The sequence below is a fragment of the Mus musculus genome, chromosome 10 (genome assembly GCF_000001635.26).
Source record: "Mus musculus strain C57BL/6J chromosome 10, GRCm38.p6 C57BL/6J".
In the NCBI taxonomy this organism is placed as follows: Eukaryota; Metazoa; Chordata; class Mammalia; order Rodentia; family Muridae; genus Mus; species Mus musculus.
The window spans coordinates 56,035,047-56,058,202 of NC_000076.6; the positions used below are offsets into that span (position 1 = coordinate 56,035,047).

At 37.1% G+C, this 23,156-nt stretch overlaps 1 protein-coding gene across 1 annotated transcript in view; it reads right to left on the minus strand.

Annotated features, from left to right (window-relative positions):
* The window catches only part of Tbc1d32 (TBC1 domain family, member 32), a 214,676-nt gene that overhangs the window by 20,754 nt on the left and 170,766 nt on the right, over positions 1–23,156 (minus strand). Inside the window, exons 28-31 of the mRNA NM_001033385.3 lie at positions 16,343–16,412; positions 14,716–14,831; positions 13,817–13,971; positions 5,093–5,233 (exon numbers count right to left, since the gene is read on the minus strand). Of these exons, the coding sequence (NP_001028557.2) occupies positions 5,093–5,233; positions 13,817–13,971; positions 14,716–14,831; positions 16,343–16,412 (482 nt within the window). The remainder of the gene's footprint in view (positions 1–5,092; positions 5,234–13,816; positions 13,972–14,715; positions 14,832–16,342; positions 16,413–23,156) is intronic.

A 23,156-nucleotide genomic window follows, 5' to 3' on the forward strand; every position in this document is an offset into this window, starting at 1 on the left:
CCAGAGCAATTCGACAACAAAAGGAGATCAAGGGGATACAAATTGGAAAAGAGGAAGTCAAAATATCACTTTTTGCAGATGATATGATAGTATATATAAGTGACCCTAAAAACTCCAACAGAGAACTCCTAAACCTGATAAACAGCTTCGGTGAAGTAGCTGGATATAAAATTAACTCAAACAAGTCAATGGCCTTTCTCTACACAAAGAATAAACAGGCTGAGAAAGAAATTAGGGAAACAACACCCTTCTCAATAGCCACAAATAATATAAAATATCTCGGCGTGACTCTAACGAAGGAAGTGAAAGATCTGTATGATAAAAACTTCAAGTCCCTGAAGAAAGAAATTAAAGAAGATCTCAGAAGATGGAAAGATCTCCCATGCTCATGGATTGGCAGGACCAACATTGTAAAAATGGCTATCTTGCCAAAAGCAATCTACAGATTCAATGCAATCCCCATTAAAATTCCAACTCAATTCTTCAACGAATTAGAAGGAGCAATTTGCAAATTCATCTGGAATAACAAAAAACCGAGGATAGCAAAAACTCTTCTCAAGGATAAAAGAACCTCTGGTGGAATCACCATGCCTGACCTAAAGCTTTACTACAGAGCAATTGTGATAAAAACTGCATGGTACTGGTATAGAGACAGACAAGTGGACCAATGGAATAGAATTGAAGACCCAGAAATGAACCCACACACCTATGGTCACTTGATCTTCGACAAGGGAGCCAAAACCATCCAGTGGAAGAAAGACAGCATTTTCAACAATTGGTGCTGGCACAACTGGTTGTTATCATGTAGAAGAATGCGAATCGATCCATACTTATCTCCTTGTACTAAGGTCAAATCTAAGTGGATCAAGGAACTTCACATAAAACCAGAGACACTGAAACTTATAGAGGAGAAAGTGGGGAAAAGCCTTGAAGATATGGGCACAGGGGAAAAATTCCTGAACAGAACAGCAATGGCTTGTGCTGTAAGATCGAGAATTGACAAATGGGACCTAATGAAACTCCAAAGTTTCTGCAAGGCAAAAGACACTGTCTATAAGACAAAAAGACCACCAACAGACTGGGAAAGGATCTTTACCTATCCTAAATCAGATAGGGGACTAATATCCAACATATATAAAGAACTCAAGAAGGTGGACCTCAGAAAATCAAATAACCCCCTTAAAAAATGGGGCTCAGAACTGAACAAAGAATTCTCACCTGAGGAATACCGAATGGCAGAGAAGCACCTGAAAAAATGTTCAACATCCTTAATCATCAGGGAAATGCAAATCAAAACAACCCTGAGATTCCACCTCACACCAGTGAGAATGGCTAAGATCAAAAATTCAGGTGACAGCAGATGCTGGCGAGGATGTGGAGAAAGAGGAACACTCCTCCATTGTTGGTGGGAGTGCAGGCTTGTACAACCACTCTGGAAATCAGTCTGGCGGTTCCTCAGAAAATTGGACATAGTACTACCGGAGGATCCAGCAATACCTCTCCTGGGCATATATCCAGAAGAAGCCCCAACTGGTAAGAAGGACACATGCTCCACTATGTTCATAGCAGCCTTATTTATAATAGCCAGAAACTGGAAAGAACCCAGATGCCCCTCAACAGAGGAATGGATACAGAAAATGTGGTACATCTACACAATGGAGTACTACTCAGCTATTAAAAAGAATGAATTTATGAAATTCCTAGCCAAATGGATGGACCTGGAGAGCATCATCCTGAGTGAGGTAACACAATCACAAAGGAACTCACACAATATGTACTCACTGATAAGCGGATACTAGCCCAAAACCTAGGATACCCACGATATAAGATACAATTTCCTAAACACATGAAACTCAAGAAAAATGAAGACTGAAGTGTGGACACTATGCCCCTCCTTAGAAGTGGGAACAAAACACCCATGGAAGGAGTTACAGAAACAAAGTATGGAGCTGAGATGAAAGGATGGACCATGTAGAGACTGCCATATCCAGGGATCCACCCCATAATCAGCTTCCAAATGCTGACACCATTGCATACACTAGCAAGATTTTACTGAAAGGACCCAGATGTAGCTGTCTCTTGTGAGACTATGCCGGGGCCTAGCAAACACAGAAGTGGATGCTCACAGTCAGCTAATGGATGGATCACAGGGCTCCCAATGGAGGAGCTAGAGAAAGTACCCAAGGAGCTAAAGGGATCTTCAACCCTATAGGTGGAACAACATTATGAACTAACCAGTACCCCTGAGCTCTTGACTCTAGCTGCATATGTATCAAAAGATGGCCTAGTCGGCCATCACTGGAAAGAGAGGCCCATTGGACACGCAGACTTTGTGTGCCCCGGTACAGGGGAACGCCAGGGCCAAAGGGGGGGAGTGGGTGGGTAGGGGAGTGGGGGTGGGTGGGTAAGGGGGACTTTTGGTATAGCATTGGAAATGTAAATGAACTAAATACCTAATTAAAAAAATAAATAAATAAATAAAAAAAAAAAAAAAAAAAAAAAAAAAAAAAAAGAATAAAAGTGGTTTTAAAGCCAGGCATGGTGACATAAACTTGAAATCTCAGCTAAGGTACAAAGATGGTGGAGAGCGACAGAAGTGTTCCTGAGTGATGTCAATGCAGTAAGTGCGCCCACTACGTCATTCTTAAGCTTCTCCATTTGATGATGGAGTTTTTCCCCATGATGAAATTTACACCTGTAAATGAATTACAGTTGGCAAACATTTCCTCTAGCACAAACATTGATTGCAAATATGACATCATTTTTGTTATACATCTGCAAGATCTGGTTTCACTGCATAATTTTACATTTTTAAAAAAGAACTGTGTCATAAAACACAAAAGAGTTTTCTGTTGCTTGTTTTTATAATGGAATAAAAAGGAACAAATGAGGAGGAGGATGGTGATGATGGTGATGATGGTGATGATGGTGACTGGTATGCTGCTGCTGCTGCTGTTTAACCAACTGTGGTTTCATGCATTTTATGCAGCAGGGGCAGTCAAGTTAACATGTTTGCTGGCACAGTTTTGTGTAATAATCAATGCTATGCAGGATGGTGTCCCCAAGGAAGAAGAGATACAATATTAAAGATACAAAGTACTTTAAATACCAGGTAAGTACAGAAAACGCAGTAAGATAAGTTTGTTAGGAAAAGGTAAAACTGATGGAAAGTTAATTGGAATGTGATTTTATATTGCTTACTTTAAAGGAGAATGTAAAATCAGATTTCTGTCTTCTTTCTAGTCTGTTACTCTGAGAAGAAACTCCCATCAACAAATGCGTTTTTCTACCACATTTAGATGGGTGCACAGCAGCTGGGCTTACTGTTTTCACTCTAGAGCTCCGTGTGTTTCACTCAGCAATGTTCCCACAAATCCCCCACTAACTAGCCAACCCCGCATGCTTAAAAATATACAGCTTCAAAAATCACTGCTCCTAATTAGATCAAAACGAGTAAGCTTCAAACCACAAAATCTATACCCGAATAATGACTTAATCATAGGTACCCATTTAGTTACTAATGCCTGTGTTTATATTTTACAATTAGTAATAAGGTGGGACCTAATCAGGAAGGCAGTGATAGGCACTTAAGACAAGTGATTAGCTCACAGTGGGAACTGCTACAAGACTTTTCATATTATTATTAAGAGAATAATGCCACTGTTTAGAAATCATATTATTAGATAAATAGATTACTTATCTACAGGCTTCTATGTTTTTGTTTTGCTTGCTTGTTAGCTTTAGAAAATGTCTCACACTGCAACAGAGACTGGCCTAGGAGTCACTATGTATCCCAGTCTGGTCTCAAACTCATGGCATTCCTGCTGCCTCACATTCTCTAAGGGCAAGGATTGTGAATGTGAGTCACCATGCTAGGGTTTTATGCAGTTATACATGGATAAAGCTAGCTCAGACTTACAAGATACATAAAATTGATAGATGAACATTTTTCTTTTGAATTAAATTGATAATTAAGTTGAACATTACATTGAGAATATAGGGGCCCCTATATTACAGCTCCCCCTAATCTTTGGGAATCCATTTCTAAATTAAAGTATATATATTAAGCACTAAAATGTACTAAATAAACTATATCAACCCTGCTACTCCAAAGGAGGACAATAAGCAGTAACTCTTATCAGCACTGCTCTCAGAATGGACTTTTAGAGGCTATGAAAGAATCAAGTGTTATAAATTATATTAAATATATTGTGCTTTTAAAGCAATTTCATCCAAACAGAGTTAAAATTTCTGTGACTCAAAGTTGAAGCAGATGTTTCATACACTAAAAGCTAAAAATGGTCACAAAAGAATTATTCCTTCCCACTGAATGGAAGCCTGTGCTATATCTGAATTTCCTAATAACTTCCCAGAACTGAGAGCAAGCAGAACACCTCACAGAAGTACATGTGACGAATGATGCGATACTTCATCAAGTGAAGTACAGATGCACTGGTCATGTCAAGAGGAGGTACTGTCTGATGAAGAGGGAGATACCTCTAGCAAGGTAAAGGGAAAAAGAATGAAAGCAGCTTACAGCAAAAGAAACTACCTACATGCCATAGCGTGGATCCAGTCTGGCACTGGTTAAGCTAAAGCTTACCATAAGGAAAACTGGCACAATTCTATTTGGTTAACTTCCAACTTGACTAAAGGAAATGAAATTTAAAATAGGCCAAGAACAGAAAACTTCTTCAGTAGTGATAGTGGACAATTTTTGGCAACGTGGAGTTATTAACTAATGATAAAATGACTGAGTAACTTCTTATCAATTTAATATGATATAATTCATAGAAATATAAAAATATAATAGAATATAAATAATACATAATATTAAACAACTGACTTCTAGACTTATTTTTGAATCACTGATAATTTAATAAAAACAAAGAAATAAAGCATGCTAGTTAAAAGTTGGAGAAGGAAGAAAATTAACATATGCAAATATTTAATCTAATTAATATATATACATTTACATTTACCCAGTTAACCTTTATTAATTTACATATACTTCCTATATTTTAGGGGAAAGCATTTTTCTTTAACGCCAGAGACCTGAGAGGTGAAGAACTGCTACTCTCTATTGGATTACCTGGGATGGAGCAAAACCAGACATGTGGAAAGCCGAAAACACAAGCGGCACCTCAGCCTTCAGCAGCATTTCAATGTAGTGAGCACTGCAAAAGTAGATGGGATGGATGCCGGTCCCTAGGGTGTCGACAGGAAGGTACCTCTGTATGAAACCAGAAACAACACAGATGATTTAATATAACCAAAAGTATACTTAGCCGAGCCTCTCAGCTTAAGCCAAGTTTTGCTGCTTTAAAATGTTCATGGTTGACATAGATTACTTGACAGCATTCTGGCCTCAAATGCACAAAACCCCAACTACAATAAGCCATGTGTACTGGGTGCTAATCTGTAAACCCACAAATATCAGAAGGTCATCCTGGATAAACAGAGATTTGAAGTCAACCAAGGTTACTCGAGACCCTGCCAGGATAAAATGAGTTAAAATTTGAAAACTGTGGTGCCATGTACTATAACAGTTATTATAAACATGTAAACGTCAGGGAGTTAGACGTGTGGAGTAATAAACTTCGATAAAGGTAAGGTGCTAGATCTTTCCAAACACAGGAATAAGGGTGGTTTGTAATCCAGGAAACTTCAAAGCCTGTGGATGAGAAGGAGAAAAGTTATATGAAAAAATAAACAATAAGCATGTAAATGCGAGTGATAAATTGTGCATGATAAACATGACAACATGAAGTGTACTGTTTTCTAGTGCTGGTCTCAGCCAATGAGTTCATGTTCAAAAGCTTTGGTCAGGCCAGGTGGAGTGGTGCATGCCTTTAATCCCTGCACTCAGGAGACAGAGGCAGGCGGATCTTTGTAAGTTCAAGGTCAACCTGGTCTACAAAAACAGCTCTAGGACAACCACGGCTACACAGAGAGACCCTGTCTTGAAACAAAGAAAAATAAGCTTTAGTCAGCTCTTCAGATTGTTTATCTAGTTCTGTTTGATTTGTTGATTTTAACTTAGATCTGGACTTGAACTGAATATAACACAAACTCAGAATTCGATAATTAACTCACTTCTATGCCAGGGGAAAGTGTATAACATTTATTCAAAGGATTCTGGCATTGATGAAATTATATATATGTACATATACATATATATACACATATATACATGCACACACTTAATTGTGTATCAATGAATACATGTACATGTCTTATGTACAAGTACAAACAGGGACTTTAGCACTGTGCTTATAAAGTTTAGAATTCTGAAAATATATTTTTCAGGGTTGAGAATGTAGCACAGTACAGAACTCTGGCCTCATACACATGAGGAGCAAAGTTCAATTCTCAGCTTTGATTAAAAAAATAGTTCTTAAGTATAACTTATGATCATGAATGATCAAGGATATTTTATTTGTTATGACTAAAAATTGAAATATCAATGCAGAATCATTATTTTCAGCAAAGCATTGAAAACTCAAGGATGTAGTTATCTCAAGAAAAACTGCTTTAATAGCAATTAGATTAAGTAAAGTGGACACCCAAACCTGAAAGGGGACATAATTAAGAGATGGACAAAAATTATTTTTTTGTTTTAACTTTACCTTATATTTAATTTCTCCCTCCAATCTTATTTAAAACTAAAAAGTTCATGGTCTTAGATAAAACTAAACTCATGAAATTACATAACAGTTAAAATATGTGGACACCTTTTGGACATGCTGCTATGGTGCTTGGAGGAGTTAGGTCTATTAAATGAATGTTCTGAAAGCACTACAGTGGTTTATCAGTGATTTTTCAGTTTTTGTTCCTTAGCACAAATGATTTATATTCTTTCAAACTACACAAATATATTTGCAGGAATAATCAGTGTAAATACTGCGTGTGTTATGGCAGGTTTTCTAGGAGACCTTGCACATAAAAATGTTGAAATATTGATAAAGACATCATGCTAAGTGGGCAACTTATGGCCACTTTTCTAGAGAGAACAAGGAGAAGACTTTCTGTTGGGTAATTATATATAATACAAAGCAAAAATTAATGTTCATTGATTTACCTCTTGTCCAATATAAAATGTGTTTTGCTGACTATTTATATAATGAGTAAATCTAACAAACATAAAATCAAATATTAACTTTCATGTTTTCAATGTGAACTTACTAATTTTGCATAATATGTAGAAAGGCACTATGAGAACTGAACACACTGGAACTGATTCTTACACAGCATCGTTCCATGCTGTGGCAGAAATACCTTTAGAACAGGACTATGAAGAGATAAAGACAGTAGACATTAATTACACTGTCAAAGAAAACAAGCCATTATCATGTAATGGAGTATCAGGGATAAGTGTTCCTCTATTCTCATAAATCATACTCTGCCAAAAGAACCTGAAGTTACGCTATTGATAACCAGCCTGTTCCCGATTCCAAACCTGGTATAAGTAATATTGACTAAATAGAATGATTCTAATGACTATAGTTATAGTAAACTCCTTTATGATAAAAACCTCTAGCTTGTCCATTATTTGGGTATCATATATAGTGAATTGTATTCATAATGCCAGAAAAACAACAGATGGTCAGTATAAACATAACAAGTGGAATTGTGAACCATCAAATTATAATTTATACTTATATAATTTTGTATATTTTGCTCAACTATAACACCCTGAAATATTATTAACTCTTATTCAGAGAACATAAAAGCTAATGGCATGTAAGCTCAAATAAGTATTGAAACAAGGACAATTTTTAAAAATCAGTAAATCAATGGCTTAGAAGTTACCAGTAGTCTATGATAGACTATGAAACAAAGCCTTATGAACTCACTTTAGAGTATTATTTGCTAATGGTTAAAATAAAAGATAGTCACTTAAAAATAGAGCAGAGCAGTCTTAGTTTTTTACTTTCACCTTCGGTAATTCTGTTTTATCCCTGGAACTATATAAAAAACAAAAAAACAAAAAAACAAAACAAGTTTTGTGTTGTAAATAAAAATTAGGAGGAGAGAGGGGGGCTGTGATCAGGATGTAAAGTGAACTTTTAAAAAGTAAAATAAATAAATAAATAAATAAATAAATAAATAAATAAATAGAAAGATTGAATTAGAAAGATTTGAAAGTTAGCTATCCAACAGAGACTGATCCAGTGCAGTTCACTCTGGTCCTCATCTGAGTCTCTCCAGGCAGAGGACCAGCCAAGCTTTGCAGCAACTGTTTGTTAATTTGCACAAAGTGGAAAGCAATGCAGAGAAAATGTAAAGGTTTCTCACCACATCGATACTGCGATCCTATAAAACATGAACATTTCACAAGCGAACGTGTTTTATGTGGCTCACTTTTGCGGTTGCCCTGCAGATGGATGACAGGCTCATCCTCATGATGTTCTTGTCATTGTACATGTGTTTAAATCCCATTAGCCTCTTTAACACTGTAAGTTTTCCAACACTAAGCACTTAACAGGAGCAAATGAAGCCCATGTACATGTATATTACACAGCTGTCCACTACCTTTCTGCTGAGCTACTATACCACTTCATCTGATTTCTTCTTTAGGTTGGTTTAACATCAGTGGAGTTTTGTTTGTAAATGCTTGTAAATAATGTCTTTTATTTTAACTGAATTGTTGTTCCTTTCATACCTATTACTAACAGAAACTGTAAGCACAATATTTCACTTGATTTTCTATGAAATTCCCTGAAGACTTACTGTATTGTAATTTAGAGTTTTTCTTATAATAACTGAAGATAATTTAAGTTGCTTCTTCTAGTCTAAATAACCTTAAAGGCTAAAGTGTGTTTTTTCCCCTTAATCTCTTCTTTTTTTTAATTAGGTATTTTCTTCATTGATATTTCCAATGCTATCTCAAAAGTCCCCCATACCCTCCCCCCGATCCCCTACCCACCCACTCCCACTTCTTGGCCCTGGCGTTCCCCTGTACTGAGGCATATAAAATTTGCAAGACCAATGGGCCTCTCTTTCCACTGATGGCCGACTAGGCCATCTTCTGATACATATGCAGCTAGAGACATGAGCTCTGGGGAGTACTGGTTAGTTCATATTGTTGTTCCACCTATAGGGTTACAGACCTCTTTAGCTCCTTGTGTACTTTCTCTACTTCCTCTTTTGGGGGCCCTGTGTTCCATCCAATAGCTGACTGTGAGCATCCACTTCTGTGTTTGCTAGTTCCCGGCATAGCCTCACAAGAGACAGCTATATCTGGGTCCTTTCAGCAAAATCTTGCTAGTGTATGCAATGGTGTCAGCGTTTGGAGGCTGATAATGGGATGGATCCCCGGGTGTGGCAGTCTCTAGATTGTCCATTCTTTCGTCTCAGTTCCAAACTTTGTCTCTGTAACTCCTTCTATGGGTGTTTTGCTCCCAATTCTAAGAAGGGGCAAAGTGTCTACACTTAGGTCTTCATTCTTCTTGAGTTTCATGTGTTTTGCAAATTGTATCTTGTATCTTGGGTATTCTAAGTTTCTGGGCTAATATCCACTTATCAGTGAGTAGATATCATGTGAGTTCTTTTGTGATTGGGTTACCTCACTCAGGATGACACCATCCAGGTCCATCCATTTGCCTAGGAATTCCATAAATTCATTCCTTTTAATAGCTGAGTAGTACTCCATTGTGTAAATGTACCACATTTTCTGTATCCATTCCTCTGTTGAGAGACATCTGGGTTCTTTCCAGCTTCTGGCTATTATAAATAAGGCTGCTATGAACATAGTGGAACATGTGTCCTTCTGACCAGTTGAAACATCTTCTGGATATATGCCCAGAAGAGGTATTGAGGGATCCTCTGGTAGTACTATGTCCAATTTTCTGAGGAACCGCCAGACAGATTTCCAGAGTGGTTGTACAAGCTTTCAATCCCACCAACTATGGAGGAGTGTTCCTCTTTCTCCACATTCTCGCCAGCATCTGCTGTCACCTGAATTTTTTATCTTAGCCATTCTAACTGGTGTGAGGTGGAATCTCAGGGTTGCTTTGATTTGCATTTCCCTGATGATTAAGGATTCTGAACATTTAAGGCTAAAGTGTTTTAATTATTTTAAACAAATGAGTAGTATAGCTACACGTTATAAAGCTCTTAGAAATTCTTATTGTTTTCACTAACTATTACATCTCATTATTTCTTGTTTTGCTTAGAAGGCAGAGCAACACATTGTGTTACTAACTGTTTAGAAAGTGCCACAAAACTAAAGACTTTTTCATTTAATGAGCCTACAGAAAATGACGGCACAGTGTTTGAGAAAATGGGGTAAAAAAAAAAAATGTTCTGTTTTGTAAGCAATGACCTTTAAGCATTTTCTAGTTGATCAAAATCTTCCAAGTCATGGTAATAGTAAATCCAGATTGAAATGCCCATTCTCCCAAGGAGCCAAAACCTCATATCAAAACAGACAACAAAAGCCTAACTCCAGAAGCTCAGGATACATAAAACACACACACACACACACACACACACACACACACACACACACACACAAAGCAATATGAAAACAAGACAGTAAATCCTTTTGAAAAGTTACAATCTGGTAGTAATGGTTCAAGATAAGATAAACTTAGTTGAAATTCAAGACACAAAATTCAAAAGACTCAATATAAACATGCTCAAGGAGGTCAAGGAATTGAAAGAAGACACAAACACCACAATTAAAGAAAACAGAAATAAACTGATTGATAACCAAAGAAACACAAAGGGCTGAGTGGAATAAGGAGGACAATGCAGGATATGAAAATAGAATTCCATAAAAGTAGAAATAGCGAGGAACACACAAACTGACATGAAGATTTCAGCCATTCTAATAAAAAGAATCTCAGTGGAAAGACACAGCAAGAGAATGGATGCTGTGAATGACAGAATGCCAAATGCTAGTGCTTTTTAAATGAATGGGTGAAGAAAATATGTGGAATCTACAAAAAGACCAAATCTATGAATTGTGGGCATAGAAGAAGGAGAATCATTCCAGATATAATAATATAGAAATACTTTTCAATAAAATTACAGAGAGAAAATGTCAAATCTAGGGAAAGAAATGCCAATATAGGTACAAGAAATACACAGAACACCAAACAGACAGAATCCAAAGAGAAACTCCCCACGACTTATTTTAGTTAGAATATAACTTTATATAGAACAAAGAAAGGGTACTTACAGCTGAAAGAAACAGTCTAAGGCAGATGTAAAAGCAGAGCCACCAGCTAATTTTAAAATTAAAAATTTAAAATACAGAAGAGCTTGGAGCAATGTAATTCAAGTTCTAAAAGACCACAGGTGCCAATCCAGACTACTAACATGGCAAATCAATTTCTCCTAATTGAAGAAGAAAGAAATACTTTCCATAATAAAAAGAAGCAAAGGAACTTTATACTTAAACCCAGCTCCATAGAGAATGCTGCAAGGAATAAGGTTAAATAAGAATAACAAAGTGTAAGATTATGTGGGAGGCAACAAAGAGAAACAGATATTAGGACAGTTCCCTTTTTATAACTCATTTTTTATTGGTTATTTTATGTATTTACATTTCAAATGCTATCCCCTTTCCAGTTTCCCCTCCACAAATCCCCTATTCTCTCACTCCTCCCCCTGCCTCTATGAGGGTGCTCCCCAACCTGCCCACCCACTTCTGCCTCAGCACTCTAGCATTCCCCTGCACTGGGGCATTGAGCCTTTACAGGACCAAGGGACTTCCCTCTCATTGATGCCAGATAAAGCAATCCTCTGCCACATATTCAGCTGGGGCCATGTATCCCTCCCATGTGTATTCTTTGGTTGGCAGTTTCGTCCCTGGGAGCTTTGTGGGGTCTGGTTCACTGATATTGTTCTTCCTGTGGGATTGCAAACACCTTCAGGTAGACAGATATTAGATACCAAAGTAAAATCAGGATCAGGTAAACTATCTACACAGTCCCATAACACCTACAGAAATAGAAAAAGTCATTAAACGTCCCCAACCAAAAGAAGCCCAGGGCCAGCTGGCTTTAGTACAGAATTCTATCAGGCCTTCAAAGAAGACCTAACACCAATGCTTGTCAAACTATTCCACAAAACAGAAACAGAAGGAACACTACCTAATTCGTTCTATGAAGCCACAGTTACACTCACAACTAAACCACACAAAGACCCAGAAAAGAAAGAGAACTTCAGACCCATTTCCCTCATGAATATCAATGCAAAAATACTCAATAAAATCCTTGCAAACCGAATCCGAGAATACATCAACATGATCATTCACTCTGATCAAATAGGCTTCATCCAGGGATGCAGGAATGGTTCAATATACAGAAATTCATCAATGTAATCAACTATATAAACAAACTCAAAGAAAAAACTCACATGATCATCTCATTAGATGCTGAAAAAGCCTTTGACAAAAAACAGCCCTTTGTGTTAAAAGTATTGGAGAGATTAAGAATTGAAGGTCCATACCTAAATATAATAGAAGCAATATACAACAAGCCAATAGCCAACATCAAACTAAATGGAGCAAAACTTGAAACAATATCACTAAAATCAGGGACAAGACAAGACTGCCCACTCTCTCCCTATCTATTCTATATAGCACTTGAAGTTCTAGCCAGAGGAAAGAGGCAACAAAAGGAGGTATATGATTTGGAAAGGAAGCAGTGAAAATATGACTATTAGGATAGTTCTAATGGAAAGAAGATCAAGACAACAGCACAACATCAAAATGACAGAAATTCAATAATAATTTCCAATATTGGTAGACTCAATTCCCTGATTAAATGACATAGTCTGGACAACCAGTTTAGAAAATGGTATCAACTATTATGTTTTATGTACAAGAAACAACATCTCACCTCCAACTGTGGATATTACTTTTGAGTGAAAGAATAGAAAAAAGTATTCTAAGTGATCAGGACCAGGTAACAAACAGCCACAACTATTCTATTATCTGACTAAATGGACTTCATAGCAAATCTAATCAGATGAATTAAATAAAGATACTTCATTATGAACAAGGGAACAATCCACTAAGAGGACATTACAATTATGAACATAAAATGTATCAAAGACTTATACATACAAATACTACTAGGCATTAAAAAACAGATCAAGCCCAACTCAGTAACAGTAGGTGACTTTAATATTCAACTTTCATAAACAGTCAGGTCATCCTTTAAAAAAAGAGAGGAAAGAACAAAGAAAAAAACAAACAAACAAAGAAATGCCACAGAGCAAATGAACCTAAGAGGTATATACAGAGTATCTTACCCGAGCATTACAGAATATATTCTAACTCCCAAGCCACAAAACTTTCTCTAAAATATGCCACATCCTGAGGGATAAATCAAGTTTCAACAAATTCAGAAAAACTGAAATTCTTCCTTATAGTCTGTCTGACTGCAAACCAATAAAGCTTGAAATTGATAGTTAAAAATAAAACTTTAGAAAATAAGACATCATAGAGATTACAACTCACTACTGAAGGATGGATGGGTCACAGGAGAAATCAAGATTTTTTTTAAATAAAAATGGAAGGACTGCAAGGTAAAATGTCCATGATACAATCAAAGTAAGTCTAGAAGACAAGATTATAGCTCTATATAACTACATTAAAATCATAGAGAAATCAAATTACTTAATTATACTCTTTATGAGTTTAGAAAACAAAGACATATTAAACCCAAAAGTAGGTATGGAGAAATAACTCAAACCAGGGAAGATATTAATATATATATATATGACAATATTCTAGTAAAGTTAAATGTCATGTTTTTCAAGCTCAACTCTCCTTTAAAACCAGATCTTTAAGTCTTACAGAATTATGCAGCCGTGGCACCCAAAGGAAGGCAGAGGTCAGCAGCCTGGAGAAATGCTGGAGAAAGTGGAAGGTCTTCCCTTTGTCTCCCAGCATTATCATGAACAGAGAAGACACAAACCAGTCATGGCCTGCGTAGTTCCCTTGCAGGCACACTGCAGGATGGTTAAGGAACTTTCACATTATCTTAGGGAAGACACAATCTCATGAGTACTCACTTTTAAGATTTCTATCTAGAAAGAAATATTCATCACATGTAGTAATCATTTTGTCTTCAGTTTTATAAGCATTGATAATTGAAGATTCTAAAGCTGTTAAGGTTAAATTAATATAAGAAAAAACAGTGGCATGGTCCTTCTTTTAATGTACTGTTGGATTATGTGTGTAGGGAGAGCCAGTGCTAACTACCGTCAGAGGAAAAGCTGACCTTGGAACATTCATCTATGTCGATCTATAAGAGGACAGTATAGTTTTTATGTGAGGTTACCTGCTAAATGACTCATACACCAAGGCAAAACCTATAAATTTAGAATTCAGCAAAGCAAATAGTTTACTAATTCTTAAAAGTCAAATTCCATTTCTGAATACCAATTCAAATGAAATAAATATATTGCAAAAAGCAGCAGCTTTCTTGTTATTCTATTTATATCTACAGAGCCTACTTTTTTTTTAACATCTTGGATTTGTTTGAAAATGCCTTCAGAATGACTTCACTCAGTTTGACATTTGGTGAATACAACTGAGCCTAAGGACCATAGGTCAATTTAATAAAATGTATATTCAAAACACAGAATGAGATAATGTCATGATTCACTGTAGTGTGCTAACACATCCTATGAAAGAACTATGAAAATAAAGGAAGACTGTTCAATTCCATGTAAACCCACTCGAAAGGATATGGAGAGAAGAAGTGACCGGTGACTGCTGTTGTTTCAGGAATTTCTCACAATGCTTTAAGACCAAAGCAAGCTCATTTTCTGCACCATCTTTTAACAAATTGAGAAACCTCCCATACCTATGTTAAAGATTGCAAAACATAAGGAATCCATTAGGATTCTCACTGGAAATGATCTTTAGAAATCCATCACAGTGTATGGTGTATTTCTCTTGAGATCTCAAGGTCTGGAGTTTTGAAGACTCTCCTTCTAGGGTGGCTATATTAAGCCCGCTACTCAGGAGTCATTCCTGGCCATCATAGCACGTTCGGATCAGCAGCACTGATCGTTAAGTTTCTGGGACGATGAAACAGTTACGAGAAAATAACATGATAATATATGACAGATGAGATAAATGTATTGATTTTTTTCTGAAATTAATCTAAAGCACAAAATATAGAGTTTAGTTTTATGGAATGTTAAATCAAGAAGTAACTTTAGAAGCCATTTACTAATATTAAGGGGGATTTGTGTATTTTTAATTGTGACTAGGACAATCCTGGACCATAACTTGAAATATCTTGGCACTTACATGGATCAAACACTATAATTAACTGAAACTAATTCTGTTTTCTCTAAATTCCTATATTTTTAAACACACTGAATATGTGTATTTTCATCAAGGGGAAACAATTCATTTGTTCTGTTTCCAACCTTACTAAGACCTTACTTGGTCTGCAGTCTAGGAAGTCTTCTTAGAGGCAACATTGCTAGTCATGTTTAATGGTATTTATGTCAGTGATTCTACAGGACAGTAAGTGTACATTAGCACAGTAGATCCAAACTCTACATCTTTCATTAGTTTCTACTTACTTTCTATGAATAAGAAATTACATTGAGTTAAAATATGTGATCAGGCTGCCAATGTAATCTGTAGGTTCTAATTCATTGAAACTGTGGCAACACAAAATACTGTTATTAAAACACATATATGAAGTTGCATAACATAAACAAAACAGTTACTCTGTTATAGGTGGGTGATTTAAAATTCATGCTATGATTTTCATCACAGTGGGCATTTATATAAGACTCAAGCATTTAATATCTTTCACATGTGCCTTCTTAGATCATACTTAAAGGATAACCCTCTAATTATAAGGGGACAGTTAATAACCTCCTATTAAATGAAGTTCATTATGAACAAGAAAATAAGGTTCATGATCTAGTATATGCACTTCTATTGAAAATTAATACATGAGTTTAACACACTCAAACTATCACAATTTTCGTTCACTCATTTGAACTTCTCAATCTATCCTTAAGGTATTTCCCTCACTGTACCCTAACTACCAGAACAAATCATGTTTTAGAAGATGTATGATTATTCCAGAACATGCTGATCTGGTGGGAATAAAAAAAAAACCCTGATAGTCACAGTGAAACACACTAATTAGCTTTTGGAATAATAATAAGCTATAACTAAATTACAGCCAGAGGTAACTTAATCATGTGCCAATATTCTCAAAGATAATTTTGTGAGTGATAAATGCTGCATTTAAAGTCTAAAAAATCATTGGTTGTTAAATATTATTAAGCACACATCAGGTAGGTGAATTCTAGGAATTTGTGAAAAAGACATTTCCCTACATACCTGACAGTCATTTTCATGCCAAGCTGCTGCACAGATGAGAGACTTTCATTCTTCACATTTGCATCAGTAGCTAACAACAATAGGAAAGGGAGTTATGAAAATGTATAAAAGTCTGCATAATAATCACATGTTAATTGAAAATTGATGAAAGCAATATTTTTGCATATTTTAATGAGAATTTTGAAAACGCTGATGAATTTGTTCTTTTAGGAGCTGTCACTTATATTTTCAAAGAAGTTTACAGAAAACTTTCTGAAAACTTTTATCCTATAAAAATCATTTAAAAACTGGGAGAGGTGGGATACATATTTATCAGCACTGGGAAGGCACAGGCAGAAGAATTAGTATTTCAAAGCCATCAGTGGCTATACAGTAAGTTCAAGGCCAGCCTGGGCTACATAAGTCCCTGTCTCCAAAAGAAAATGAAACCAAAAAGCATGTAAAATGAATAAATTATTTGATACAAAACAATGACAAATGAACAAAATATAAAAAGCTATAAACATTAAGAAGTAATCAAAAATATCACATTTTCATCATGCAATGCTTATATAAAATTCTAAATGACAAGTATATGTAATCATGGCTTCCTAACACTTATATCGAAATCGTTCAGTAAGCCCTGTAAGACATGACGTAGTTACTTATATACCATCTTGAAGCAGCAGAGATTACTTGCACAAAACTTCACATGATCAAGACAGTCAAAATTCCAGCACGGATGGAGGACAGGAGATAAAGCCTACCCTGAGAAGGAACTGTTGACAGTGGAGAAAGAAGGAAGGAGAGAAGGAGGGAGGGGAGGAGGGAAGAAGACTCTCTTTTCAGAACATGGTAGGTGTCTTGTCCTAGTTTGTATATGCTTGGCCCAGGAGAGGCACTATTAAGAGGTTTGGCCTTGTTGGAGGCAGTGTGTCACTGTGGGCTTGGCCTTTAAGACCACCCTCCTAGCTGTCTGGAAGTCAAGTCTTCTCCTGGTTCCCTTCAGAACAGGAGAGGGACATGAGAGGAGGTTGGAGGGAGTTGCAAATGGGTAAGATTAAAATACATCCCAGAAATGCGTGAAGTTTCCAAAGTATAAATTTTAAAATTCTTTAATGGCTAAAATAAATATCTCAGTGGTAAAGTACTTGCCTCTGGGTTCAGCCCTCAGTCCCCCACACACAATCTTTCATCAGACCAGATTCAACTTCTACTAGAAAACATTACATTAGGTTTGAGTGATTAGGTTTCTCTTTTCAGGTCAGAATTTCTTTGTGAAGTAGGAATCGTGATCATTTACCAAAACATACAAAAGGGTCAAGAGAGACTGAAAGTTTTGACTGGTTCTTCGACACACTGGATAACCAAGTTAATGTGAATAAAAGCAGAGTAAGGTACCACTCAGAAGTTAGCTGAAAATTTCTACTTCTATCTGAAGAAAGTCTTGTGTCCATACACATAAACAAATACTGTCTGGGCACAGGAATGGCCACTGTGAAGGGAGTCATCCACAAATCAGTGGCAGTGAGGAAGAAAAGAGAGAGTCTCTGATCCTTCTGTCACTGGAGTCTCCCATTCATAGCCCTTTGGGATATCTCCCAATGGAATCCACTTCAAGTGCAGACTCACTCATTCCTAGTAACGAATCACTTCTAATAAAGTGGGGAACAGTATGAAGAAGTCATAGGGATAAATGATAAAATGAAATACAGTACACTGTAAGAACTTTTCATGTAGTGTCAGAGATAAAATGTGTACACAGATGATAGATAAACATGGCTCAAAGGTTCTAGCAGAAGAAGCATGAGGCAGATGAAACACTGGATGAACACCCCAACGAGGAAGAGATTTCTTTTAGCTGCTAGACAAGTGGCATTTGAGTGGGATATTGAAATAAGAGTAGACTTTAGGTCTTTAGAGATGGGCAGGGACAAATTAATTGTCACTGCTATTGAATACTGACATCCTAGACCAGCAGCAACTGATCTTCAGTGCTTGCAAGGAAAGTGACCAGTGCATCCGGGTTTGCCTGCCCATTTCACAGGCTGAGTCCCTGAAAGTCTCATGCAGCACGAACTACTCCAGGCCCTGGAAAAGTAGACCCGATGCTGACCATGCCAAAATTGGAGTGAAAGGCAATTTTCTGATAGAAAAATAAAATAAGGCAAAAATAAGCCTTAATACTTAAAGGGGGAGTACTGGGATGGCAAAGCAAGTTGAGGCTCTTGTGCCACATGCCAGAGCATCTGAGCCTGACCCTGGAATCCAAACAAAGATAGAAAGGAAAACCTACTCTACAAAGTTCTCTTCTGACCTCCACACATGCTCAGTAGAGCATATGTGTCCCCACATTGTAATGCACACCATAGCAATAGAAACAACTTTTAAAACTACCTTTTGTAAGATACTAGTTAGGTTAGTTTCTGGTAAACTATATCTAAGTCTTATCTATACTGGAATCCAGTCAGTAAAATTCATGTCTTTTGTTTCCAATGGCAGCAGTTAAGCTTCAGTTCACAGAGCTTAGCATTCCTTGTTATTTATAATTTTCACCGAGTTAGTAGATATACCTTCACTGGTGGAGAAGACTCGCTCTGCCCTTTCCATAGTAGATGATCAATCTGCAGCAACAGCAACTCATAGCAATGCAATCTCTAAGAATTCCAAGCTCCACACAAGCATGTACACACACAGATACAGATATAAACATACATATATGTATATATACATACCCACACATATTACATACATAAATGTACACATACCCATTTTTCACTCCAATAATTTTCTGGTAAACTTTTAGAACTATCATTTATGTATTAACCATAATTTCCAATTTTCAGTTGCTAATGCATTTTTTTTAATTTTTTTTAATTAGGTATTTTCCTCGTTTACATTTTCAATGCTATCCCAAAGGTCCCCCATATCCACCCCCCCCAATCCCCTACCCACCCACTCCCCCTTTTTGGCCCTGGCGTTCCCCTGTACTGGGGCATCTAAAGTTGGCAAGTCCAATGGGCCTCTCTTTGCAGTGATGGCCGACTAGGCCATCTTTTGATGCATTTGCAGCTAGAGACAAGAGCTCCGGGGTACTGGTTAGTTCATATTGTTGTTCCACCTATAGGGTTGCAGTTCCCTTTAGCTCCTTGGGTAATATCTCTAGCTCCTGCATTGGGGGCCGTGTGATCCATCCAATAGCTGACGGTGATCATCCACTTCTGTGTTTGCTAGGCCCCGACATAGTCTCACAAGAGAGAGCTATATCTGGGGCTAATGCATTTTTAAAATGTAGCCATAAGTTAAGTATACTTTTGTATATGCTTACTACAACATAATCAGGTTAAGTCTGTGTAAAAACTAGGAACGTTCTTATGATTTGGGTTTAGTGTCTAAGGCTGATCCTTTACTTTATGACGCACTATGTTTTAGTTTTCTAATTTAAATAATGTAAAATTTTCATGCTCTGCTGTGGGTGACATCTGATTTTGTAGAATTTTAAGAGTTTTTTTTTATGAAAATAAAACTGAATATGTAACATTTAAAAATGAAAATTAAAACGTGATATGTTCCTAATAGCTATGGAACATCACATGACAATAATATGACTTCCAGAACTACTACAGATAACACTTGAAATTCTAGGACATAGAAAACTGCATTATCTGACATGAGAAATAAAACTTCTCCCTCACTAACACTTGAAATAATGCTAACATTTCCCTTATGGAAAATATAATTTACATTTGTTTGAAATGAGATCCTAGTCTGCAGGCTCGACAGGCATTAAACACCCACACCCCCCCCCACACACACACCCACACACACCCACACCCACACACAAATACTGCAGCTTCATGGCTTTCTGAGTGCTGGGTTACAGATAGGCACCACCACCCCTGCCTCAGACAGCTAGCTTAACAGGACAGGAGGAGTCACAGTGGCTTCTGCTTGGACATAACGCCCCCCCCCCACACACACACACACACATCAATGAGGAGCAGGGAATAGTTAATCTGCAAGGTGAGAGATGTTGCCTGGATGTCTATGCCACCAAATGTTATGTGAAAATCGGTTGTCATCCCTCCTTATGCGATAAAAGGTGCTTTCAGCTTGGGGTGGCTGTTCCCATGCAGAGGAGCCTTAACTCTCGCCAGAGTGAATAACGTATTTCCAAGGCCTCTTTCTGTTCTAGTTTATGACTATATCTGTATGTTAAAACACACAATCAAACAAACAACAGGCACATCTCTGCTCATGTCCAAGGGTAACGGCTCCCAATTAGAGTTGTGCATCAAAACCCACTGAGGTGCTTTTTAACAGAACAGAGAAGCAAATTTCACTGGGGGGGTGGTGAATTCAGCTACAGAGTGTGAGACCCTTGCTCTTTTTCAGTTTATACTTCTACACCTTTATTTCTTTGGCTTAAGATTGAGATTCACATTATATACATGTATAATTTAGATGTTGGGACAAGTGGTCAGTAATATTTACTAGAGAATTTTCACCTTAACGAAGGTTGCACTTAACATCAATAAGGTGTTTTAGAAGCATTGGAGGTACTGAAAGTATTAAAGTGAATATCAACTACTTGATTTTTTTTTAAATCAAATATTGTGAAAATAATTTTTAACCAAACTTTGACGTGATTAAAATCCAATAGAAAAAAAAAATCATTTTTTAAGTCTTCAAAGCAGGAATGAAGAAGTCTACTCCCTGTCCCCTAAATGGTTTCAGAACATAAATTAATGAAGAAACTTCAAATACTGACTTGTATTTGATATATATTATAGTACCTTTGTAAGACCAAGACATTAATATTTGCCTGTAAAGATTTCTGGAAAGAAGTGTTCATGTACAATCTTGGGCCAAACGCAACTTACTAAGGAAGAATCAAAAATCTTTAAAATAAAATGAAAAAGAAATGTTGTGATAAAAACCAATAGGATAAATTTAATGATTAAAAATTAGGTTCAGGGCTCAGAGGTTAAGAGCACTGACTGTTCTTCCAGAGGTCCTGAGTTCAATTCCCAGAAAACATATGGTGGCTCACAACCATCTGTAATGAAATCTTATGCCCTCTTCTGGTGTGTCTGAAGACAGTGACTGTGTACACAAATAAATAAAATAAATCTTTAAAAAAGAAATAGGTTCAACCAGGTAAGGGGTGTTGTATCTCTGTAATCCCAGCAAAGGGGAGTTTGAGCCAGGGAGCCTCCAAGGTCATCCTGTGTTACAAAGCAAGTGACTTTCTCAAAATTAAAACGAAGGAAAATGAATGTTCTGATGAGTGACACTTACTGACATGCACAAGAGAATGCAGAAGACAGAGCAGAAGCTGACTGACCCAACCAAGAAACCCCAAAGACTAACAATAGAAAGCTCAGCTCTAGCTGTCAAGCTGGGCCAAAGAGCTCACGCCCAGAGTGGTCAACTCATGATGGCCTGTATCTTTGGCTCCAGGTAATCTGGTGTCCTCCTCTGGCCTCTGTGAGCATATGCTCATGTGGCTTACATTCCTATGGATGCATACACATACATGTAAATAGAAATAGTAAAAAGCTGGGGGAAAGCTAGAGAAGGAACGGGCACTAGTGTAGAAGTATTTTCTGAACCCAAGAAACAGAAACTAAAACTCTCTTACCTACCTGAATCATTGGGAAAGCCTAAGAAGTCAAAAAGGCACTGGCCAGTGACGTAATGCTTAAGACCTTTCAGTTAACAACGTTTGACTCAAACTAATGTCTTAGCTTCATAGGAAACATATTTAAAAGAATCAACCTTTGTAATTACAAATATACTCTGAAAATAGAATAACTTGACAAAATTTATTTAATATGGACTGCAATCTCTCATTCTGGGAATGCCTTCTCTATTTATGTTTACAAAACAATGACATACTGCCACCAGGGTAGAAAAGAGTAAATCTATTACACTTGGCACCTGGCTAACGGTGTGGGAATAAATAAACTTTCAGAAGAGTAAAGAATGTCAGCTGGAGCAACATTTACTGCATGCCTGCTTACTGAGGCCCTGTTGTGCCTGTCCTAAAGTCCAAAGACACGCCCTTTGCTGCCTCCTTCCCTCCCAGTTAGCCTGCAGGTTCTTTTGCTGATTTTTCAAACTGAAGTTGTACCCACTTCTCAGCACACTATAAATTCAGTACCCCGTGACCAAGCTACCACAAGCATCTTCAGTGCAAGCTCTTTGAAAGACAGGGTGTTCCTGTTTGGGCACCTCGGTTATGCAATTACCCTTTTCTTTCAGCTCCGATGTCCTCACAGACAGCACACTCCTCTACCTTTGTTTTCCCCTTCCATCTTCCACGACAGCAGCCACCACCAACGGCTCACTCACCTGCTCACATGACATTACAACAGAACTTCCCAGTGACAAGAACACATTTCAAATGTCAGCTTTAAAGGTGCTAGCATTTCACCTGAAATAAAGGAGCTATACCTAAAAAATGGGAGTTTCCATGAGTCCCCATATCACCGTGTGCTACAATTTATTTGATCATTTTAGGTCTGTGCTATAGATCTTTCTTTATATGCAACTTTATAGATATACTTCTTGCATACTCTACAAACATTAAGCAAAAACAGCAAACATTCTATAAATATTAAGCAGAAAAGAATCTGTTAGCCTAACATTTGAACAACTATTAAAAGACATGTATGTATGTGAGTGAGAGAGAGTGTGTGTGTGTGTGTGTGTGTGTGTGTGTGTGTGTCTGTGTGTCTGTGTGTCAGCAGCTAAGGGCACTGGCTGCTTTTCTAGAAGTCCTGGATTGAATTCCCAGCACCCAAAAGGTTGCTCACAACCATCTACAACT